The sequence below is a fragment of the Mus musculus genome, chromosome 15 (assembly GCF_000001635.26).
Source record: "Mus musculus strain C57BL/6J chromosome 15, GRCm38.p6 C57BL/6J".
In the NCBI taxonomy this organism is placed as follows: Eukaryota; Metazoa; Chordata; class Mammalia; order Rodentia; family Muridae; genus Mus; species Mus musculus.
Genome location: NC_000081.6, coordinates 10,474,779 through 10,499,932, shown reverse-complemented (window position 1 = coordinate 10,499,932; position 25,154 = coordinate 10,474,779). Strand labels below are relative to the sequence as shown.

At 41.6% G+C, this 25,154-nt stretch overlaps 3 protein-coding genes across 5 annotated transcripts in view; 2 read left to right on the top strand and 1 right to left on the bottom strand.

Annotated features, from left to right (window-relative positions):
- Positions 1–2,710, top strand: part of Ttc23l (tetratricopeptide repeat domain 23-like) — a 61,553-nt gene extending 58,843 nt beyond the window's left edge. The window contains exon 13 of the mRNA XM_030248814.1: positions 129–2,710. The gene's annotated coding sequence lies outside the window, so the exon portion shown is untranslated. The remainder of the gene's footprint in view (positions 1–128) is intronic.
- Rad1 (RAD1 checkpoint DNA exonuclease) lies at positions 870–13,915 on the bottom strand. Of its 3 annotated transcripts, none has more exons than NM_001289448.1 (6): positions 13,669–13,915; positions 13,217–13,480; positions 11,835–11,943; positions 9,419–9,677; positions 7,070–7,168; positions 870–4,027 (listed from the first exon to the last, which is right to left on the bottom strand). In NM_001289448.1, exons 2-6 carry the CDS (start codon positions 13,412–13,414, stop codon positions 3,874–3,876), a joined length of 819 nt encoding a protein of 272 aa, NP_001276377.1. In that variant the 5' UTR covers positions 13,415–13,480; positions 13,669–13,915; the 3' UTR covers positions 870–3,873. The 3 variants fall into 3 exon arrangements, with proteins under 3 accessions (NP_001276377.1, NP_035362.2, NP_001276376.1); NM_011232.3 differs by lacking the exon at positions 870–4,027 and adding an exon at positions 6,238–6,779; NM_001289447.1 differs by lacking the exon at positions 870–4,027 and adding an exon at positions 6,238–6,779 and having other exon boundaries at positions 13,861–13,895.
- An 80-nt stretch (positions 13,916–13,995) lies between these two features.
- Positions 13,996–25,154, top strand: Brix1 (BRX1, biogenesis of ribosomes). Its single transcript, NM_026396.3, has 10 exons — positions 13,996–14,198; positions 16,527–16,638; positions 18,174–18,217; positions 20,282–20,352; positions 20,635–20,684; positions 20,787–20,860; positions 20,990–21,040; positions 21,163–21,264; positions 22,998–23,126; positions 23,337–25,154. The coding sequence occupies exons 1-10, from the start codon at positions 14,040–14,042 to the stop codon at positions 23,604–23,606; spliced, it is 1,062 nt and encodes a 353-aa protein (NP_080672.3). The 5' UTR covers positions 13,996–14,039; the 3' UTR covers positions 23,607–25,154.

The following is a 25,154-nucleotide window of genomic DNA, read 5'->3' as shown; positions in this document are numbered from 1 at the left end:
CTTGGTTTCTAACAAGATAACCTGGTAAAGAAATCCTTTAGGCAGTACTCCATGTCTCTGGGTCTCTATCACCTCCCATTGCTCTTTTCTAATTGTAACTCAGTGAAGTCTTGACTTTCTTCTTTTAGCTACTGTGGGTTGAACACAACCACGTGCTGAGAGGGCTGGAGAACTGCACCAGAGTCTCAGTACCTCACTGAGCAGTTTATCAAGGAACACGCTAATAGACTGGAAGTGGTTTCAGTCACAGCCTGTTTACAGCCACCGAAACTGCTTTGTGAGTAACGCTTGAGTCTCCTGCGACATCTGCCTTGATCTGATTGTATGCTAGAATCAGAAAGGACCTTATTTTATAAGTGACCTGTGGATAGTAGAAAAGAGATTAAGGCATTTGTTTAAGGTTAGTCTGGTAGTTATTCCTGGATTATAGATGGGGCTTCCTTTCACACTGCCTCCACCAATCTAAGGATTTTAAAAACTTTAGAAAGGGGAGGGCTGGAAAGATAGCATATCAAGGGGTATAAGCATGAATACCTATATTCGAGCACTGAAGCCATGTAAGATAGAGGGCTGCATGTGGTGGCATGTATCCGTAATCCCAGCACTCCTAGGAGACATGAGAGGCAGAGACAGGAGAATCTCCTGGGAGTAAAAGCTGATGGGCCAGCTTAGCCTGGAGTATTGCTGCTGCAACAAAATTATGTTATTTTTCATGTATGCAAAAAAGGCAAGAGAGAAATTTCATATTAGTTTAGACAACTTTAAAAAAAAAAGCCCCCCTTCAGCTTGCTACCTGAATTGACTTAATGGAATTCAAAGACTTTGTCTTTGGGAAACTTAGTGTCTCGCTACCAAGTACCCTTTCAATTAGTACTCACAGAACATTTCCGTTCTTTATTCAAGAACTAACTTGTTCAGCCTGTAAAATCCAGTAATCATACAATTCCAAGTGATAGGAAGTGATGAGCAGTGTTTGGCTGTGGCCAGAGCACACATATACCATTTCATATCAAGGCTAGCCCACAGACTGGTTGGTTTTCTCTGGGCTGCTGCCATCTTTTCCCCAGAATGCCTTAGTCTGGCAGTCAGAATCAAAGTCCCCAGGTGCAGTCCTGACTCTGCTTTTTTATCATTGATTGTTTGCTGGTTACTCGGCTTGTCATTGTTAGCTTCAGTCCCGCCTGGAGATGGAACTTCTGCTCTCATCCAGAAGTTCTGATTGCCTCAAGTAGCATCGGAAGAGTTGTCTCCACTTCCATATAGTGGTTTATTGTGGGGAGCGGGTGTGGCGGCAGTCCCAAAGGCGCCAGGGACTGCAGCTAAGTCATATGACTTGCACCTGACTTCCTCATATAAGACACAAACATCTTGAGTGCTGCGCAGGTGTACCAGGATACAGGTGAATCCAATTTGGTGGAGATTTGCCCCTGCTGCACTGATTAGCTGAAGCCTCGTGACTGGCGAGGGGGCGTGGCCTGCGGTGCGTGGATGAGAGAGAGTATAAAAGGAGTGAGAGGCCCAGGGTTCGGGGGAGATATAAACAAGAAGAATCAGGACTGAATAAACTGCTGTTAGAAGGACTGGTGGTCGCGTCGTTCTTGCTGGTCGAGAGCGGGCGCGACAGTTTATGGATTTGGGAAAGATAGAGACACAAACCACTGTGGTAACTGTGTGTTTAGAGGTAAGAGTAGTTTCACCAACTTAAAATCTTATTGCTTTGTGAACTCAAAGAAACAGTAGAAATGCTGAGTATAACGTAACCTAATTTTGAAATTGCACTATCTTTGGAAAACTAGGTAAGTACCAAGCTGCTTTCTAAATTCAATCAGTTGGGAGCCAGCAAGTGGATTCCACAATCAAACTCTTGATGTTTTCTACATCCAAGTGCTAACCAGGGCCAACTCTGCCTACCTTCCAAGACCAGACTAAACTCTATATGTTTGGGGTAGTATGGCTGTAGACATATGCATACAGTTGCTAATGGGCCTGAACTACACTACTCTTTTGAATTAGTTAGTAGACACTGGCATTTTGGGGTGTATGAGGTTAAGTTATTTTCTTATGATCTCCATATCGAGTTAGAAGAAATCCAAGCCCAAATCAGACCATGTCATATGGAGACGTTTAAGCAGTTTTAGCAAAGTTTCTGCAACCTGTCCATCAGCTCGTTGTACTTAAGATGTGAGTCATCAATTCACTCCTTCGTATCAAAGTTCCACCTGTTCAGAGACCAGACAATACTGTTCCAACCTAGTTAGTAACAGCAACCAAACCTCTCGGATAATAACAGCAAGCAAAACCTTTCAGACAGTAACAGTAGGAAGGAAGACTATTTAGGAACCAAACTTCTATATCATCCCTAGAGGGACAGGCCACAACCCTAATAGATAGGACTCATCTTTTTCATGAAAGGGTAAGGCACTTCTCTGAGTTAATTTAGTCAGTTTACAATCCTGAATTTCTTTAGCTTTACCAAGGGTATCTATAGCTATCGTATACGAATCCATAAGCTATTTAATTTCACAAGAAAAACATATTGCAAAGGTAATCAAAACTCCTATCCATAACAGATTTGCACATTCAAGTACTCCTAGCGTTCCTAACTGCAGCACTGTCTATTTGCCACGCTCTCCGGTTGAGTCAGCTTGACAGGCTGAGGCTTAAAAGCTACTCATGAGGCAAAAGAGTTTCATAGAAACTCGCTCCTGGAGTCTGGTGTTCTCTCTAACCCATACATTAATTTTCCATTCCTGCATTAGTCTAGTGTATGGATCCACGTGCTCTCTTTTAGTATTATCCTATAAGTGCCTTTTAAGATTGAATTCTGACATAGTTAAAGCCTTCCGCCAGTGTTCCAACAGTCCTAGAACATCCTTGAGAAAGATCATGGGCTTGAAATTCAGTAAAAATGTTGCTATTCACTGACATTCAGAATAGTCTCTGATACTACACTACCACTTTGAATAAAAGCTAGTCACTCCCTTACACAGGAATTTACCATCACTAAAGACCTAAGGGGAAGGTGGACTATACAATAGACTAAAATAGGAACTATGGCAAGGGCATGAAGCCCTTGAGCCTGACTTCTAAGATTAGTGAATCTTAGGTGGAGCCCTTGTTGATCCCAGTTGTTAACAATGAATTCTATCCCAGGTGGTTCCTGTTAGACCTTCTGTGTTTGCATTCCTCTGTTTTATGTAAGAATCCAGAAACCTCTTTGTACCCAAACTTCTTTGTATGTCACCCAACTTCCTTATTGTCTTCTGTATAAAAAGTCTGATACTCGAGTTGACATTACATTCAGATACTACACAACCTCTCCTGTGTGCATCTGTCTGTCAATTTATTCGACGCTTTGCCCACCTGAGACTAGAGACCCGTTCCACGCAGACAAAGGGGCCCAGAGGGTCTGCGGCATCTATTCCCTGAGACGGAGGTCTGTTGTGGTATCAATGAGCATATTGAAGTGCATATACCCTGACATGATTAAAAGCAACACTGGAAGGTGAGGATCAGGCTCAGTGGCTCAGCAGTTGCTCAACATGTGCTCAGTCCCCTGATTTATATTTCAGGTGACGAGGAACAGGAAATGTGAAGGTAGGAAGGGGCGGGGTCTGTGCATTTAAAAACCTGCAGTAAACTGAATGCCGGTACATGTGTGAAGGCCTGCAGACTTTTCAAGGGTTTGGGCTATCCCTCTGCCCCTTTTTGAGGCAGTTCTTTCGTTTGTTGTGCTGTGTACTCCAGACTAGCAGGACCACAAACTTTGTGCTGATTCTGGTCACCTCCCATCTGGCCCCGGGGTGCTGGGCTAACAGCTCCACAGCACTGCATCCAGCTTTCTCTCCGAGTCCTAGGACGGAAGGCAGCTCGTCAAGCTTGCACAGGGACCACGTTTACCCACTGAGCCACCTCCTGCTCTCCATCGCGTTCTGAAAGAGTCCACTCCAAACCGCTGAGAGGATCATAGCCTACCCCTTCAGGTAGCTGCAACCATGTTTTACAGGAATACTTTACATCCGAAATTCTGTGATTTAAAAAAGTATAATTTAAGAAATTATTTAGTCTATTTTGAGTAGTTAAATAAATTCTAGGTAGAAACATAAAATGGGGGAATAAACAAGGTTTAAAAAAAGAGAAAAAAAAAGGCTGTTTGTTTACCTATTTCTGGCAAGCAAAATTTTCCAAAAAGAAAATGATATAAACTTCAAAAACACAAAACTAAAAACTTATAAAACTCAACCTGTATTCTTCCACTGGCTGTTTTCAACCATCAGTAGCCTTGGGTACTTTTATTTGGGGACAGGAGTCATAATGACCGGAAGAGATAATTTTAGGAATGTTAAACACATCTTGCAATAGAGTAACATTATTTCCCCAAGTATCATGCCCCAAACCATCAGTGACTGTTAGTGTCTAGCATAGAAAAGAGAAATTTCACTTTAGACATATTTTTTCTACTGAGAAGGCTTATCATATGATTTTAGTATTATGTTTTGTTAATGACAAAAAAAAATCTATTGCCACAAAAGCTATTTTAGTAAAAACTACCCAGGGAAATACAAACATGGCTTGTTTTGTGTGGGGGATATGGACGCCAACCTTGTGAAGGAAAAAGTGCAATGGAGAGCAAGACAGCACAGGCTCCTGCGAGTCCTCCAAGAGTCCTGATGGTCCAGGGCATTAGATCTAAGATGGCTCCTCGAAGGCCAGTTAGACAGCAAAAAGGAACAAAGGCCAGGGCAGTACACCTCTTATCCCAGTACTCAGGAGTCAGAGGCAGGTGGATCTCTGTGAGTTCGAGACCAGCCTGGTCTACACAGTAAATTCTAGGACAGCTAAGGCTATGTAGAGAGTCCCTGTCTCAAAACAAACAAAACAAACTCTTAAAACCAAGTCAACAATAATAAAATTAACCATAGAATGCTTCAACTCAAATCATTTGTGAAGTCACCTGTCCAGCCAGGAAACCCTGTCGAGAGAGAGAGAGAGAGAGAGAGAGAGAGAGAGAGAGGGAGAGGAGAGGAGAGAGGAGAGAGAGAGAGGAGAGAGAGGAGAGGAGAGGAGAGAGAGAGAGAGAGAGAGAGAGGTGAATGTAATAAAACAAAAGCAAGAATAGTCTCTCAAACTGTGGTTCAGCTGTTTTTTTCACACTTTGGCAAACATCAGAATTTTCTGGAGGAAGCTTGAGAAAATAAACATTGCTCTCCCCACTAGCAAGTCTCAAGACAGTTCTGACACTGGTGTGATAGTGAGCCACTCAGCTTTAAGATCTAGTATCTGACTAGACAGTGGTTGTGCACATCTTTAATTCCAGCACTCGGGAGGCAGAGGCAGGCGGATTTCTGAGTTTGAGGCCAGTCTGGTCTACAGTGTGAGTTCCAGGACAGCCAGAGCTACACAGAGAAACCCTGTCTCAAACAAAACAAAACAAAACAAAACAAAAGATCTAGTACCTGGAATGTATACTATTATATAAAGAAAAGAACATATCGGATATGGCTCCATCCAACTTTGTATAGACTCTCAAGATATGTTAGGCTGGGCATAGTGGTGCATGTCTTTAATCCTAGTACACAGAGGCAGAGGATCTTTGAGTTTGATGCCAGCCTGGTCTACAAATTGAGTCCAGGACAGCCAAGGCTATTATACAGAGAAACCTTGTCTTGAAAAACCGGAAAAAAACAAAACAAAACAAAACAAAACAAAAAATCTACTTAAGTGGAAAAACCACAATGTATTCATGTTGATTCACTGATTCCCATAAGTTGGGAAGGTTGTCAGGGGGAAAGGAGAATGCTGGAGATATGGCTCAGTCGTCACCTCAGAGGACTAGGGGTTGGTTCCCAGAACCCACATGGAGGATTGTAACCACCTGTAGCTCTAGCTCTAGAGCATCAAATGCCCCTTCTGAACTCTGCAGGCACCAGGCACACATGCGGTGCCTATACATCCAAGGTAAGCAAACACACACACACACACACACACACACACACACACACACACAATGAACACAGGGTTTTTTTTTTTGTTTTTTTTTTTGTTTGTTTTGGTTTTTCGAGACAGGGTTTCTCTGTGTTGCCCTGGCTGTCCTGGAACTCACTCTGTAGACCAGGCTGGTCTCCAACTCAGAAATCCGCCTGCCTCTGCCTCCCAAGTGCTGGGATTAAAGGTGTGCGCCACCATGCCCGGCATGAACACAGTTTTAAAAAAGAAAAGAACAAAAGACACAGGACAGTACAGTAAGTCGGATAATTTATGGCTATATGAAAAATTTATTGACAAAATAAAAACTATTTACAGATTTACAGAATGGGACTGACCTTGCTCCTATTTTCTCCATGCATCTCTCTATACAATCCAAAATGAAATCATCAAGGTTAGAGAGTTAGAGTGAGAACGCCAACTATAAAGACACAAATATTCGCCGGTCGTGGTGGCGCATGCCTTTAATCCCAGCACTCGGGAGGCAGAGGCAGGTGAATTTCTGAGTTCGAGGCCAGCCTGGTCTACAAAGTGAGTTCCAGGACAGCCAGGGCTACAGAGAAACCCTGTCTCGTGAAAGAAAAAAAAAAAAAGACAGAAATAGTCAGTGAATTATTCAAGACTCAGGAACTTCTTCATCAGGGCAGCAGTAATATTCCACAAAACATATCTGCCCATCTTCATTTCTAATCATGTACTGTAAGGAGAGGAAGCCTCGGTTATCTGTCCGGATAGACACTTTACAGGATAAAGCTAGTGCCTTTGTAGAGGGCTTCAGTAGCGACAGCTTGTATCTGTGGGAGAGTAAAGGAAAGGCCGTTGTTTGGATCCACTAAATGCCATGCATGCAACACCAAGTAAAGACAAAAGTTAGTACTGAGTAGCAAGTACTTAACCGAGGTGCTGGATTTCTTGCCTTATCCACCCGCGATTACAACCCAATATCCCCAAGTAAATCTAGTGCCAACCATCTACTCTTTTTAATGCGATGTACTTTTTTTTTTAACAGATTAAAAGTTTTTGTATGGAACTCTGGTACTTAACTTTGTTGATCAACAATGTAGCCTTCATATTGAGAACTGACCTGTTGACCTGGGTCTTATCACAGTGAAAGGCTTCCACCAAGTCGGAATCTTTGGGATAGTCAAGATGGGAGTTTCCTGCATTTCCAAAAGTAGACAACCTATAGTTGAAAGTAAGTCACTCATTTATTTGTAGGTTCAATAATAAGCAATACTCGAATTCATGCTACCTCAAGAAATGACATATTAAAATCCTAGTTATAAGGGTAGAGTTCAGCAGGTAAGTGCATTTGCACTTCGAGCCTCGGGACCTGAGTTCAAATCCTACATCTCACATGAAAGGCCAGGTCTGACCATGCATGCCCGCAACCCTATCACTCAGGTACGGAGACTAGCAGGTCCTCCTAACCCAGTAGCCAGCTGCTCACCCACAATGGGGAGCTTGTGATTCAAGGCAATAGAGGAACCCCACTCCCCCATGTCCTTTTCTGGCCACAAATGTGTACATAAGGCCACATTCACCTGCACATTCATGTAAAAGCACTAGCTACATACACACAGACCACACATAACACCGTCACCATGGAACAGGCTCAGGCTGGGAGCACCACACACAGTTAATACACACCTTATCAAGCATCATAATGAGGTTTCCACAGGATGCTACAGGAGCAAAGAGTAACTAGTAACAAGCTTAAAAATATTTTTACTTTCTACTCTTGTGTGTATGTGTGTGTGTGTGTGTGTGTGTGTGTGTGAGAGAGTCCAGGTGCTCCGGAACATCACTTTGGAGCAGGAGTTACAGGCAGTGGTGAGCTGCCTGACATGGTGGTGGGAATCAAACTTGGGTCCCCTGAAAGAGCATGCTTGCTCTTAAGTGCCTGAAACATCTCTCCAGCCTAGAAATAGCTTTGAAGAAAACGTCACATCAGAGTATACAGTATTACTCTGTACAGTTGTATAAGACAGTTAACTTTCCTTATCTTTAAATCTAAAAATATATTTCAGAGAACTGTTTATAATAGAAGACCTTGCTTTAAATCAATTGTAAGGGTCCCATTTCTAGCTTTTACAGCTGAACCATTTACATGCAATTTGTGCCTATAAATTACGTTTTACTATTACAGCGTTTCTCTATGTTAGACTGATCTTAGAAGGTTCATGGTCTTTCCAACTTTGTACTGTCAGCAAATGTATACAATTGTGAGTTTAGTCTCTAAGAGCTGCCTAAGCATTTGCTATGGGAGAAGCATGCTGACAAACACAGTCACTAGTCCTATAGATCTATAGATCCTGTAGATCTTCCCGAGCCTCGGGGTCTATCCTCCATGCTCCCTGTCAGTCTATATTCCCTTCTCTAATGTAACTTCTGAGTTCCTTATGCTTCCGTATCATGAAGGGATGACTGTCCCCAGACCTCCATTTCTAGCCTAGGCTGATTCCCTCAGTACCACAGCCACATATGCAACCACCCCACCAGTACCTTAGGAACTTTAAATGTTAACATAGCCAGAAAAATAACTCACAACCACTTTCACACATCAAACTGTTTCCCATTCTAGAAATGGGATACAAGACCCATCTAGGTAACTTGTTTTAAAGGATTAACTGGGGTGTTAGTGGTTTACATTTTGGTTAATTTTTGGTATATCATAAGTGAAAATCTTATCTGACTAATCACAAGAAAGAGTTTCCTGTAATTGTTCCTAAGTCAAAAACAAAACAAAACAAAAATCCACAATTTATATTCTCTGCACTTCTTCAAAAATTTTAAGTTCTATAAAATTATTCTAATTTTGAAAAAAAAAAACTCAGAAATTTTGCTGGGACGAAATATCCTATCAGAACAGTTTTTGCTGAAAAATGCCTGACCCAGTGAGGTGCACCTCGTCCAATACTCTGAGTCCTCGAGAACTGTTTCCCAAGAACCTATGAGTGCTCTCCTCATTCTGACTAGTTTGCCATTGTGTGCTCTCTGCTGAGTCACACTTTCCTTCACCAGTCTAAGGTGGGCATGTGCCTTAGGTCACCAACAGCTACTACGTAAAAAAAGCTATCAGCAATATCTCCTTCCTTTTGTATCCTGAACTACTGTAAGGAAAAACAGATACCACGTAATACAGACAAGCGGTTTAAATTCCCTCAAGATGTAACCTCATCTACATCACAATCAGCAACTAAAATACCACTAGTTTGTAGATTATGAGAATCGGCTTCCAACTATAAAATGCTTTGTGGGTTACCCTTCCTATGGCTTAAGTTTCCTATCTCAAGGTTGGAAAATTATGGAATAATCAAATGCTTCTGAAAACTCTAGGATGGGTTAAAAAAAAACCCTGCAACTCAAGCAAATGTTGTGTGGAGAGTTGGATCCACACCAGACCACATGAAGGGTAATCGCACTGACGTACCTGAAATAGGGCTTGTCAGGAGACACAGTGATCTGTAGGACATCACCTGTCATGTCCAGCTCAGAAAAGGCTTCCCGGAGCCCCTCTGACTGCAGGATAATTTTATTCATAACATTGGTGCTGCAGAAATCAAAATCCAGTGTCTCCTCAGGCTCCTGAGTGGTAATTTTGCAGACCGTCACCACTCCTCCTTCTTCTAGAAATAGCATCAGTGGGTGACCATAACCTTGGTAACACATCCGAAGCGCAGTCAAAGTCCCTGCAGTGAGTTAAGGCACATGGGGCTTAGCTCTATGGCTCTGGGGTTAGCGTTCCCTCCAAATGACACACACATTGCCTCAAGAATAATTTATCTGCCAAGCTTCTAGCATGCATGTCTCCTCTTAAAGACACCTGATTCCAATAATGGCAAGAAAACTGGGACACAGGAGAAAATCAATCCTGTCTGGCTGAACTGATTTTCCCACTCCTTATATACAATGTCCCCCGTTGAGAGACAGTATTACTTTAAATCAAATTGGGATCAATAGAGGATAGCCATGGTGACATAACTTAACACCTCAATCCCCTCAGAGGAGGAATATAAAATATCTCGGCTCCTTCCTACTGGTTAGAGAGCCGTAACGGGTATGAAAAATCAAATGTTCTCAGGAAAAACCAAGCTGGGAAACACCGCATTTGTGAATTCATAATTAACAACATATGGAGTACAGTATGTGTTTCATGGTCAGGAGTATGAATGTACACATGCCATGCATGCCCACGGATGTCATAGAAAAACATCCATTGGGAGTTGGTTCTCTCTCTCTACCACAGGACCTGGGACTCAAACTCAGGTTCTGTCAGGCTGCATACTTTACTCATGTGTGTAATTAGACCCGGCTACCGATCATGCCTCAGAGTTACAATCCTAGGATGGTGAAGGCAAAGGCAGGAGGGTCACAGCAAGTTCCAGGCCATCTAGTGTACGTGGTATGGCAGAGTACACTGTAATCTTAGCACTCAGAAGTTAAGACAGCAGTATCTCAAGTTTAAGGCCAACCTGAGTTACACTCAAGGCCCTGTCTACAAAAACCAAAACTTAATTATGAACCTGCCAGTGCAAAGCCATGAGTTACTTCCCTATGAAATAAAACAATTCTTGGATTCTTCTAGTCTTATATACAGGGCAACTGAATTTCCTAATTAATGGTCAACTGAGAGTGAGCAAAATTGGCTTCTCCTGCTTCTAAGTAGACGTTAGTTCTGAGTAAGTCAGAATACATATGTAATTAAAACGTATTTCACAACGTTAAAGGTATTTCATGAATTTAAAGTCTTTTGATCTTAAACTTACAATCTTGGAGCCTTGTGTGATGATGAATATTGTCAACTTGACCGGCTCTAGCATCACCTAAGAGACAAGCCTCTAGGCATGTCTGTGATAGGGATTTGATGATCAGGATGAGGTGGTGGGAGCCCCACCCTAAATGCAGGTGGCACCATTTTAAGAGCTTCTGTGTTAGACTGGATAAAAAGAAGACAGCCACCTAAGCTCTTCTCTGCTTCCTGCCCGTGGACACAATGCCACCAGCCGCCTTGTGCTGTTGCTTCGCTTCCAGGTTCATCCTTGCCACATGGACTACACACTCCAACTGTGAGCCTAATTAATAAACCCTAAAACTGCTTTGTCAGTCATTCTTTTCACAGCAAAAAGGAAGGTAAGGTAATAACATACCTTGCCTATTAGGATGACCTAAAATGAATAAATACCTTCACAAATATGTAAAGAACTAAAACAAACATTCAACTTGTAGTTTAAATATTTATGTCCTATGATTATAACAACTAGGAGGAAAATGAATTGGAAATCAGTTTCCCTTTATTCTTTAAAAATTTAATTCATATATACAAATGCACCCCCTAATTATTAGGGCCTAATACTTCCCTCCCTAGGACTCCTCAACTTGTTCCAAAGAAATGACTTTTCCCTCCCCTAGCTGCCATCAGCTGCCAAAAGCATCTCTACTAGGGGTGGGGCCTCACTAGTCCTTCCCTGAGAAGTTAGTTTTCTAACAAAATACTGTTGGGCTTGGGGCCGTAGCTCAGCTGTAGTCGAGTGCTTGGCTAACACGTATGAAGTGCCAGTTTCAATCCCCAACACCACATAAAACTATAAATGGTTGCCTATCTCTATAATCTCATCACTTGAGGCAAGGGCAGGAAGATAAATTCCAGGTTATCCTCAGCTACACAGGGAGCTCAAGGCCAGTCTGGGATACATAAGACTCTGTTCCAAAAAAAAAGATTAAAAAAAATTAAAAAGCTTATATTCTAGAAACCTTCCTGTATGTATTTTCTATTTTTTTAACCATAATAAATACTTTTATGCCACAACAATAGTAGTAGCAGTAGTTGTAGTAGTAAAATAGTTCACCTGGTGTAGGACTTGATCCAAAAATAGATAAACAGTCTAAAAGGATAGTTAAGTTAATTCGAAAAGTAACAGATTCTTCCTGAATGACAAATTCCTGAAACACGTCAGCCTATGAGAAAGCAAACATGAAAACATGAAAGTGGATTATATTAAAGAATGAAAATTCACACGTCTATATTTCACTTTATGCTTAGAAAGTAACAATACTCTGCCAACTCCATGAGAGTATTTCTCATTCCCAACTAAGACATACTAAGTTTTCAACCTTTCCCCACTTGAATACTACTGAATGGTTTAATCATTAAACGTGGAACACTAAGTGATGGCTCATCAGTTAAGAATACTTGCTAATCTTCTAGAAGACACAGGTTTAATTTCCAGCACCCACACGGTGACTAAAATCCTTTTGTAACCATTTTCAGGGGATCCAACACCCCCTTCACAGGAACTTGGCAGGAACCAGGTACACGCCTTTTGGAGACATTCATGCAGGCAAAACACTCATACACACGAAATTAAGAAGCCAGGAGCTGGAGGTTGGCTCAGAGGTTAAGAGCACTGACTGCTCTTCCAGAGGTAGAGGTCAATTCCCAGCAACCACATGGCTCACCACTATGTGTAATGGGTTCTGATGCCCTCTTCTGGTCTGTCTGAAGACAATGTACTCACATACATAAAATAAACCTTTCTAAAAATATTAAAAAGCCAAACACCACAAAGTTACCACCCCCTAGTAAGGGCTCTTCATCTTCATTTCTGTATCTAAATTTAACACCTATGTGAACTTGCCCTAACTCTGTCTTGTGCCTATCCCTTAAAGCTAAAGTCACTTAAGGATAGGATAATTCAGTGTCAGGCAGTGGTGGTACATGCCTTTAATCCCAGCACTTGGGAGGCAGAGGCAAGGCAGAAGCAGGCGGATCTCCAAGAACTTGAAGCCAGTCTGGTCTATAAACCAAGTTCCAGGTAACCAGGGTTACATGTTAGACTCTATCTCCGGGGGAAAATGCTCCGAGGAAAAATTACAGCCAATAAGAGGAAAAACTAAAACGTGCATGACAATAATACTGTAAAGAGTAAATAGGGTTCTCGCCCTAATTCAATCAGTTGTAAGACTACTGAAAATTAAATCTGGTGCCACTATGTCAAACGAGAAAGTGTCTATATGTGTAAAGATTAAAAGAGGAAAATGGTGAGAAGAGTCATTAATAAACTATCACTAGTAATCGTTATCTGTGTGAGACAAGATGGGGAAAGTATTTGTTGGCAGGAAAGAAAAAAAAGTAACGACATTTTGTTCACTAACTTGAGTTTTGTTGAATTAAGTCCTTCCAAATTCATTCATTAGGGAATGCTTTAAAAATGTCTTCACTCCCCCATACCTGAATAAAGGCATTTGCTTGCACACACTTTGCATTCTCCACTGTAACCTTGATTCCGTTTTTGGTAGCAAAACACGTGGCGTGTTCTCTGAAATGAATGGCTTTCAAGACAGTGGAGAGATTCCTAACGTTGTCAAGGCTGGCCACTAAGCAGTACTGTTCGTACTCCTCTTCATTGTACTGGGTTAGGAGAGGCATGGATGGTCCACGGTACCGTCGGCTCCGAGAAGAAGGATGCTCCTCTTCCGGAAGATGTGTGAAAACCTGAGACACGGAACAACAAACCTCGCTATCAGTGCGGACAGGACTGGCGACCTCAACCCGAGCCGAAATCGAGATCATTCTATTTTCATGTCTCAAAACTACGGTATTCTACACTGAATGCAGTTCACAGGGTAGCTCTAAAAGGCGCGGGTAACCGGGCTTGCTTAGCACCTCTGAGCGCCACCAACCTGGCTTGCAGGAGAACGCGACTTCGGCCCGCTCGCCGCACAGCGGCCACTAAGGGAGCCCCTGGCGCCAGGCTGTGGGTGACGTCCGACCCCTCAAAGCCCCTGCCACCCCAGCCCCAAGAACACCCTGAGCGTCCAAAAAGCTAGCAAGCCAGGCAAACAGCTCCCGCCACCGTTCAGATACGCAACCACCTAGGCCACCGTCACCACCGAGCCGCCGTGTGCCTAGAGAGTCTACCTCGAGACCGGAAGCGAGCGCCTTGGAGCCGGATGACTTAACTCACAGCCTAACGTGGGCTACCATAGAGATCGGAAGGCAGAGCGAGCGGCAGAACCGGAAGTGCAGGCAGCGACCGACGCGGCGAGGCGAGATGGCGGCGACCAAGAGAAAGCGGCGTGGAGGCTTGGAGGTTCAAGCGAAGAAGCCAAAAAGGAGCTCGAAAGATGCCGGGCAGCCAGCTAAGCAGGCCGATGTGGCCAAAGAGGCGGAGGAGGAAAATAGAGATCGTATTCCAGGTCCGGTTTGCAAGGTAAGAGGCCCGACTCCCGAAGTTGGAGTCGGCGCTCTGACCCACCTTTGGGCCACCGAAGCAGCGAAGTGACTCCAGTCAAAACTTGACAGGATCTTATGCTTAGGGTTCCCTGGAGGGACTGGACAGTGTTTATGTCTAATTTTCGTGTAGATGGCCTTCTTCCTGGAGACAGCAGTTCGTAGACCCTAAGCCAGTTAACAGGGAGTTGATTTAATGGGTGTTTAGTTCCAGGATCCTTGTCTTCCAGTTACTGACCCCCACCCCGCCTCCCCAGAGTAATGGTTTTCCTTTGTCTTTTTTTTTTTTTTTTCTCAGAGTCTTTTTGGTGTAACTATAAATTCCTTCTGTTTTGGTCCGTATCACATAGGATTACCGAAGTATGTATGTATGTATGTATGTATTTATTTATTTATTTGCCAAGCCTTTAAAGCTACAGTCCTGTGAGTCTGTGACTCTGACTTGTTTGGTTAGATCTTTTAACTCAAGGGTCCTAGACCACTAGTTTTACTGTGTCAAACAGTGCGACACACTTATACCAAGATGAGCTTCCCTGGCCTTAGCATCTAGGAAATAATGAACAAGAGTTCCTCCAGAAATATTGGAGTTTAGAAGGAAAGAAGGCTTCATAGAAAACTGTGTGTCTCTTCTAAAGGCCAGCAGGTTCTTGTTGGAGTTACTTTCAGTCACCTGGAAACTCCTTAAGGAAGGTATCTGTATGGAGGAAATCTTGCCTCAGACTTGTTAGTCCTTTGTGCTTAGTGTAGTACTCAAGTACTGAGTGAGGCAATGTGGACATTGTACCCCACTTTTAATTAACAGTTAAATCTTGTACCTTTGTCTGAAAGGATAAAAGTGACTTTTGAGGAAAATTAGCTGGTTTTCAATAAAAGTTAGTGCGCTCCCTCTTAGGAGCTGGACATGAAACATGAAGGGAACTAATCTGAATCACACTATGATATATGAATTGGAATTAATGAGACAATTACTACTATTAGGGTGGTAAGGAAACACCCTAATAGTAACTTTTAGCTGAATTTCAAAGAAAGGCTTAAATTTATGTATTTAGAAAGACAGGGGGGGGGGGTGGTGGAAAAAATTCATCAACGGCATTAAATGGGGGTTTAGAAATTCTAAACTCAGCTGGTTAGCTGAGAATGTGCAGGGTCAGTGTTGGGCAGTGGAGGTGTAAACAGTGAACATGTAGTATAGAGGGTATTTGACATTTTGAGGTTTGGAAACCAAGATTAAATTGGGGCTAGTTGGCTGTCAGCGGTGATTCTGTCTGGGCAAGCCAGACATCCAAGAGCTTCGCAGCTGATAATCAGTCACAGGGATTTGAGGACACTTGTAAGCGTTATAAATTGTTGTAAGGAGGTACCGATTTAGTAGTGCTTATGATGTCTATATAAGAAACTAGAGACAGCTGGGCGTGGTGGCACACTCCTTTAATCCCAGCACTCGGGAGGAAGAGGCAGGCAGATTTCTGAATCCAAGTTCCAGGACAGCCAGGGCTACACAGAGAAACCCTGTCTTGAAAAATAGAGAGAGAGAGAGAGAGAGAGAGAGAGAGAGAGAGAGAGAGAGAGAGAGAGAGAGAGAAACTAGAGGTAAAGGGGTCTTCAGAGCATGAGGAACTGAAATGAAGTAGCAGAAAGATGGAAGGACAGGAGAGGAGAAAGGAATGTTGGTAAGGAAATATGCTAGATTTAAATTTGGTAAAGGTTTGTGTTACACAGACGAGCTTGAAGCTTTACTTTAGTGCATGCATTACTAGAGCTAGAGAGACTTCTTACCCTTCTGTACATGGTTAAAACTGGAAATGAAGCCAGGCACTGATGGCGTACGCCTTTAATCCCAGCACTCGGGAGGCAGAGGCAGGTGGATTTCTGGGTTCAAGGCCAGCCTGGTCTACAGAGTGAGGTCCAGGATAGCCAGGGCTATACAGAGAAACCATGTCTCAAAAATCCAAAACAAAAAACAAACACAGAAAAAAAAAACCTGGAAATGAACATAGGTACTGTAATGGAGACCAATAAAAAGTTAAAAATGAAAGGGTGCTAAGAAAAGATCCTTATGGTGGTGAGGGGCAGTTGAAAAGTGGTTTGTTTTGTTTTGTTTTAATGTTTCTCAGTTGCGGACAGTTGTCTGTATTCCCAGGATAGCCTCAGTTTCCTGGTTCAAGTGCTCCTCCTGCTTCAGCCTCCCTAGCTGGGACTACATAGAGGTATACCAGTGATGCCAGAGATTGGAGACTTGACGACTGTCAGAAACACACCAAGTATGTTCAGCACAAAATGTTAAGCTCTAAGGTTTTCTTTTCTTCAGGGCAAATGGAAAAATAAGGAACGGATCCTCATCTTTTCTTCCAGAGGAATAAATTTCAGAACAAGACACTTAATGCAGGACTTGAGAATGTTGATGCCTCATTCTAAAGCAGGTACTTTAATATCGGGCTTTAAACTGTGTGTGTATAAGCCTGCTTACCGTATATTACATACTTACTTGTTTGCTCGGCTTTGTCAGGCAAAGAACCCCAACACAAGGGTTTCGGGGACAGCTTAGTGAAGTAGATCTGAGTTTAGTCCCCAGAACTGCCAAAAAGAATCTGGGTGTGATGGCACAGATTTATAACTCCAGCTCTGAGAAGGTGGAGACAGGTGAATACCTGGGGCTTGATGGCAAGCTAGTCTTGCCAAGTTGGCAACCTCTCTGCCAGTTTAGGGACCCTGTCTCAAAAAACATCTGAAGAAAACACCCCAGGGTGACTTCTGGACTGATGGAAACACACACACACACATTTCAAAAGTTCACTCTTTCAGGTGTCACATTGTAAGAAAATTTGTAACATTTTATAAACTGTTTTGAGTAGGCTATTAAGGAAGGACTGGCCTGTATTGCTTTCTGAACATTTAAATTTTTTTTTTTTTTTTTTTTTTTTTTTATGACAGGGCCACTTTATGTAGCCTTGGCTTCCCTGGCCTAGAACTCATAAAGATCTGCTTACTTCAGCCCAGTGCTAGGACTGAAAGTATGTGTGCCACCACCCATGGCTTAACAGTGTTCTTTCTGTCTTAGAGGCTAGTGAAAAGTGTTTGCTCTTGAGATGAGACACCTGTCACTGCTGTGTGTGGCTGTTTCCTGAGATGTTTTTGGATTGTGCTTTATGTAATGGCTTAGTTCTTTAGTCTTTCTCAAGCCAAAGTTGCCTGTACTGTCTTCAATCCCTGAAACTAACTGCAATTTTTCATTGATGTGTTTCATTTCTATGGTTATCCAAAACCAATTTTAAAATTGGCTTTGATTCAAAATAATACTTTCATAAGTTAAAATTAAGTTTTGATCAGGTGTGGTGGCACACCTGTAGCCCCAGCATTTGGGAGGTTGATCTCTTGAGTTCAAGGCCAGCTTGGTCTGCATAATTTCAGGCTAGCTAGGCCTGCATAGTTGGTCTCATTTTTGTCTCAGGAGCTGGGCATAGTGGTGCTTCCCTGTAATGTCATCGATGGGCGATGGTGGCAGGAGGATCAGGACCTGAAGGTCATCCTGAATCTCCATAGGCACTTTGAGGCCACACTAAACTACCTGAGGGACAGTCTTAACTAAAAAGTTTCAGTTTTCAGCCAGGCCAGGTGGCACAGGACCATAATTCCTACTACTTGGAAGTTGGAAGTTTGAAAGTTCAAGGCCAGCCTGAACAAATTAGTGAGAGCAGTCGGAAAGCAAAAGTAAAGAGGGCTTAGCTGCAGGTCTGTGGGAATGCTTGCCTGGCTTGTGCCTCGCCTCCCTGGGTTCCTGTCCCCGTACAGTGGCAAGTGTGCACTGCATATCTGCCTACCACTTGTTTAGTTATGAAGAGGTTGAGTGTTTTTAGGTTTGATCAGTCTTTAAAAAATTATTTAGATAGCAAATGTAGTCAAAGTCAGGTAGTCTTGAAATCTGTTATTGACTTGCTTTCTCTTTTTCTCTTTATAGATACTAAAATGGATCGTAAAGATAAATTATTTGTGATAAATGAGGTAATTTTAAAATTAATTACAAATACTTTATCAACTAAAGATGACTTAAGTTAATAACTTAAAAATTGCTTTGTGAATAATTCCAATTTTATTAAGTTCACTAATTTATCAGTTATTTTTCTTCTGTGATAACTAGTATTACTTGAAACTTACAGAAGGTACTCAAGGATTATCATCCAAAATAAATAAAACAATTTCAAAAAATGTTAGCTATAGAAAACCCATGTTGTAAAAAAGTACTCTCATTAAATGTGCAGGAAAAATTTGTTCTCTGGATATTACAAGTTAATAGTTGTTAAAATTTCAAAGTACTGTTGAAGATACTAAGCTTATGTCTCAAACAAAGTTTTCTAAACAGTTGTAAGGTAATTCTTTGGCTACTGAAAGGTTTCTATTGGGTCGTTTGGCACAGATGTTGTTGTAACACAGCATTATTGTACAAGCTGTGGCCACAGTGTTGATCAGAACTAGAACAATTCCCTCAGTATCAGGGAGCACCAATGAGGGAGGCAGGACAAAACGAGATTATACTTTCCAGTAAGGATACAAGAAGAACTAAAGCACTGTATTTTTCATTCCTGAGCTAGACTTAGAAAAGCCTCTCTGAGAGGCGTTGTCCTGAAGGGGGCTTGTCAGTTTACTCTTTCAGACTTCAAAAGGAAATGGAAGAGCAGTCCAGTAGAGAAGGCAAGTACAGAGTCCAGGAAGAACCTAAAAAGCAACAGAATCAAAGGAAAATGTGTTTTTTAAGTTGGCAAGTTTTATATCTTGAGTACTTTGAGTTTACTATAATAGGATGCTTTTGTCTGTCTGTCTGTCTGTCTTTCAAGATTTATTTTATGTATTTTATGTATAGCTGTCTTCAGACACACCAGAAGAGAGTATCAGATCCCATTACAGATGGTTGTGAGCCACCATGTGGTGCTGGGAATTGAACTCAGGACCTCTGGAAGAGCACTGAGTCCCCTTTTATGTTTCCTAAGGATGTTTTTTAAATCTTTACCACGTTGCTGGGCATGGTGTCACTTGCCTTTAATCTCAGCACTCAGAATGCAGAAGCAAGCAAATCTCTTGAATTTGAGGCCAACCTGGGCTATAGAGCAAGTTTCAGAATAGCTAGTGATACATAGAAACAAAAGAAAACAAACAAACAAAAAAAATCTTTAAGATGTTGATCAAGTCACTTTGAAATAGGTTTTGTTTACTTTTCCTTACCAATCCCCTAATTCATGAATGCATGTTTGTAAATAAAAATTTAAATGTTATAAAATTAAAATAAAAAGCTGTTGGTTGAAATAAAGGATATTGGGGCTGGAGAGATGGCTCAGCGATGAAGAGAACTGACTGCTCTTCCAGAGGTCCTGAGTTCAATTCCCAGCAACCACATGGTGGCCCACAACCATCTGTAATGTAATCAGATGCCCTCTTTGGTTTTCTTAGAGCTGTATTTGGGGATACAGTTCTAGTATCACATATTTCCTGGTGTTATTTTCAGTCCTCATAGTTTGTGCATGGGACTATAGGCAGAAGAGATCTTCATCTTCAGTACAGCAAGAGTAGCAGTCACTCTAAACTGTTAGGCTAATGAGCCTGCAGTCCACCACGTGGGAGGTGGCAGTGGATCGGGACAAGGCCAGCATGAGCTGCATGATACCTGGTCAGTAAGAAAGAAAATAGAATACCATATATGCAAGAGATTTAGTGGATCCTTGCATAGAATGTCAATTTTACCTTGAGTAGAATGCCAGCAAGAGGGGGCTGGTGAGATGGCTCAGTGGGTAAGAGCACCCGACTGTTCTTCGGTCCGGAGTTCAAATCCCAGCAACCACATGGTGGCTCACAGCCATCTGTAACAAGATCTGACGCCCTCTTCTGGAGTGTCTGAAGACAGCTACAGTGTACTTACATATAATAAATAAATAAATCTAAAAAAAAAAAAGAATGCCAGCAAGAAAATAAAATTCTGTGAATAAATATACACAGATTGTTTTTAAAAAGAAATTTGCTTACTTATTACTTTAGTTCTTGTTATATTATCTGTTGCTTTTTCTTTTTTTTTTTTAGGTCTGTGAAATGAAAAATTGCAACAAATGCATCTACTTTGAAGCTAAGAAAAAACAGGATCTCTATATGTGGTAAGAGAATATATTGATAAAATTGAGTAAATCTTTTATAACAGGATGTAATTTTTATGTAAAAGGAATGGAGCAAACTCATTTGATTGTGCAATATTTGAAGCCCCTAAAGAACATTTAACATGAATATTGTAGGCATGTGCTATCTCACATTATAGACTTACACTATAGACGTCCTGTCTTATACTATAGACATGTGCTGTTTTATAATCTGCTGGTATGGGTGAACATTGCTGCACTGTACATTCTAATCTTTTGAAAAGTTGTTTTTATATATTTCAGGCTTTCAAATTCACCTCATGGTCCATCTGCCAAATTCTTGGTTCAAAATAGTAAGTTTGACTTAACATTTCTTGATGAATATTTTAGAAATGTTTTTGGATAATTGTGTCAAAATTTTTAACTTTTTCATTACTTTTTTTTTTTTTTTTTAGTTCATACCCTGGCTGAATTAAAGATGACTGGAAACTGTTTGAAAGGTTCTCGGCCCCTTTTGTCTTTTGACCCTGTAAGTTTCTCATTCTGTGTGTGGTCTAACTTTCTTATTTTAAATGATTGAAAGTGTGTGTGTGTGTGTGAGAAGTTTTAAGGAACGTACTCTTGATTTTAAGTAATGTGTTCATATTTTTATTTATAGGCTTTTGATGACTTGCCACATTATGCTTTGTTAAAGGAATTCTTAATTCAGGTAATTCTCTTTCTTAGAAAGTAGTTTTAGGAATATAATAGACAAAGCACATTTGACTTAGACATCAAAACATATGCTGTGCCTTGGAATGAAAAACTAACAGACCTTGTTTTTATAACAAGATCTTCAGTACGCCACGATACCATCCCAAGAGTCAGCCGTTTGTGGACCACGTGTTTACGTTCACCATTCTGGATAACAGGATATGGTTCCGGAACTTCCAGGTTGGCTTTGCTTTATTTTTCATGTTTTAAATATTTGGGAATATGTAGCATTACCGACAATGCAAATTTTTAAGTGGCTCCATTTCTCCTTCTGATATTTGTGGCAAGTGATTGCTGCCACACACCTGAAGTGATCTCTACTTGCTTCTTTCTCTGCTTGTCAGCTGATGTGGCATCAACATTTGTAACAAGCTGCTCTACTCATTTAAAGAGAGAACGTGGACTGGAACTCTGTGCTGATTGGTTCTAGCCCTTCCTGAGTCCTGTAAAGGACAGTTCATTATTTCTCTTCCTGAAATATAGCAGGGAGAGCGTCGGAGGCTGTTACGGCTTAGGAAAACATAATTGCTACAGTAATAACTTTTAGTTAAGTCATGAGATGATTCCTCAATCAGGGGAAGTGGGGCTTCTAGAAATCTCTAGCAGTAATTTGTCATAATGTGCAGAAAAGTGAAGAAAAGCAAGAACAAGATTTCATTCAGGTGTGGGTGATGGACGCGAGCTCCTGTCTGCTTGTTTTATAGATGTCTTACGGCATCAGTCACATCTGCTGACTTGGGAAACTAGGTCTATTGAGAATGTTAATAAGAGTGCTTTCCCAGCACTGGGTGGGAGGTTCCAGAACAGCCAAGGGTATGGAGAGGACCCTGTCTTAACGGACAAATGAATGTTAGTGTTTGTTAGACTTAAGATATGAAACAAGCTGGGCGGTGGTGGCGCACGCCTTTAATTCCAGCACTTGGGAGGCAGAGGCAGGTGGATTTCTGAGTTCGAGGCCAGCCTGGTCTACAAAGTGAGTTCCAGAATGGATAGGCTATACAGAGAAACCCTGTCTCAAAAAAAAAAAAAAAAAAAAAAGAAAGAGAGAGAGAGAGAGAGAAGAAAAAGAAAAAAGATCTGAAACAAATTCAGATTTTACAGTTAAAAGGAAACCAGTGAGGGGTGAAGTACTTGTGTGTAAGTATGAAGAGCTGAGGCATAAGTGCCACGTGTTTGTAATCCTAGATCTGGAGAGCTAGAGACAGGTAGATCCGAGTGGCTTGTTGGCTACCCAACAAAGTTAACTGCAAGTTTCAGCTTCCAGTGAGAGGCCATCTCTAAAAGCAAAGTGGAGTGTGAGATAGTTCAGCTGGTAATGCTCATCATGGAGCCTGGCGGCCTGAGTTTGACTCCTAGGACACATGTGGTAGGTAGGAGAGAACTGACTCATAGATTGTCCTCTGGCTTCTGCATGTGTGTGCCACAACACACATACATCCATGTACAACACACATGGATAGAAACACGTGGGCAGCTCCTGAAGAACAACACCTGTACTTGCTGTCTAGCCTTCACTGTGCACATGCACCAGTAAACAGTAAACCGCACACACATGAACACTGAAAAGAGAAAATCATGGTTTTTGTATAACTTCCTTGAGCTAGAAACAGAGTTTAGGAAGTGTCGTGATCTACCACTTTCCAGGTTCTTAGCATCTCACTTTGAAGATTATCAGTTCTGGTTTTATGCTTTATTTTGTTTTTGGTTTGAATTATTTGTTTGAGACAGGGTCCCTTTATGCTCTGACCGGCCAGGAACTTATGTAAACGAGGCGTAGATCCACCTGCCTTTGCCTCGGTGCTGAGATTCAGAGTATGCTGTGCTTGTTTTAGAGCATTCTGTAATGAAGTCGTGGCTGGTTTACCTTTTGGCAATATACCCAAACCACAAGGAATGTTTCTTTTTTGTTGAAGATTATAGAAGAAGACGCTGCTCTAGTGGAAATAGGACCTCGTTTTGTTTTAAATCTCATAAAGATTTTTCAGGGAAGCTTTGGAGGACCAACCTTATATGAAAATCCTCATTACCAGTCTCCAAACATGGTAAGCTGGGGGTTTTAGTTGATTCTCTTTTGTTTCAGTCTGTGATTCTGTAGTTTTTTAGCCAAAGTAATTTTGTAATTAGTGCTTTACCACTCGTAACACTAAATTTGTTTTGCTGCACATTTCTGCAAATTCCCTTTTAAAATGATTTTGGTGAGGGTACATACATGAATGCCTTAATTCAAAGCATCTCCTCTTTGCTGTGTCTAGCATCGGCGTGTCATAAGATCCATCACAGCTGCCAAGTATAGAGAGAGACAGCAAGTCAAAGATGTTCAGAAACTGAGGAAGAAAGAACCAAAGACTATCCTTCCACATGACCCCACTGCAGACGTGTTTGTTATACCAGCGGAGGAGAAGCCAGTAGAAATACAGTGGGTGAAACCAGAGCCTAAAGTAGATCTGAAAGCAAGGAAGAGACGGATTTACAAAAGGCATCGGAAACTGCAACAGAAGATGAGCAGAGGGAGTGCAAAGTGAATCAGAGGATAACTGTATTTATTTTGTATTCCATGTGTAAATACTTTTAGTATACAGAACGAGCTATGCCTAATTAGGGCACCATTTTAAAAAACTGAAATCTTTAAGTCGGTGTTGGTCTTTTTCTAATAAAGCATCTTAACTCACCAGCTACTTTATTCTTTTCAGAGCCTCACTTAGCACACTTACGAGTTGGCTTGCCCTGTTTGCTTAGAATTGCAGTGTGGTTAAGCTGATATTCAAGCAGACTAGTTGGGTCTGTAATTACTTACCAAGACGTTAGGGACTTTAGAGTGGATTTTTTTTGTGGGTGGCAGAGTGGAGGAGATGGTCATTTACTGAGTTTTCTCTGCTGAAGTCACGAATTCATGAAGCCTTGAGAAGCCGACTTGTGATTGTTAACGGATATTTGATCTCACTGAACCACCAAATTGTGGTGTTTACTGAAAAAAACCTGTTCTAGTTGTGGCTCAGCCTTTGCACACACCTTTAATCCCGAGGGCTGAAATACTGACACACCATTAATCCCAAACAAGGTAACATCAGTTTGTAGAAGGAAACACCCTTGTTTGAAGGTGATATATAATTACGTGGCAGACAAAGTGACGAGTCAGAAAAAGATGGGAGAGAATAGGATATGCCCGATGCGGGAGGAGAGAGGCTCTTGAGAGCAGCAGAGAAGGCAGCTTCACTGGCACAGTTGCACAGAGACGTGCTGAAGAAAGAATGAGCCAGAAGATTAGAACAGATAGCCAGAGTTCATTTGAGGTCAAGCACAGCAAAGAGGCCAAGAGAGAAGTCAGATTGAATCCGTCAGCTTGGAGAGGAGTTTGAGCCAGAACACCTGAGTTGAATCAGCTAGCTGGAGATCAGAAAACTAGAAAGGGTGAGCTTAATTCAGTCTGTTGAGGCTGAAGGCACTCTAGGCCTGGAATACATTGTACAGAGGCTAGAAGCTTCCAGGACTAGACCTAGGTTAGACTGAGTATGCCTCGGAGACAACGATGACATCAGGAGAATACAAGTTACTTTGACATCTGATCATTTCAGTGCCTCTACCTCTGGTGCATCCAAGTCTTAGGTTTTGAAAAACAAGACCTGTTTGTAAGCAGTTTTAAATTTATCTTAGACAACTTCAGATTCTAGAGAGCAGTAGCAACAGGGAAAACAGCAACCTGAGCCACCAGTGATGATGGGGATAGCTGACTAGGGAGATGCATGAACATAGATGATATATATATATATATATATATATATATATATATATATATTATACACACACACACACCCATATATACATATATGTATGTGTATATATATATGTGCGTATATGTGTTGTATCAGATGGTTTTGTCACATCTTTTCACCTAACAGTGTATGTTTTTTCACATCTGCAGCATGTTTATTAACTAGACATATATGTGTTACCCATTCAGAGATAGTTCAGTTTTTGTGTTTCTAGTATGGTGCCTGTGGTAAATATTTCTGTACAGAAATCCCTTTGTACAGTACTTGTTAAATAAAACTCTGGTCAAGGTTTTTTTCTAG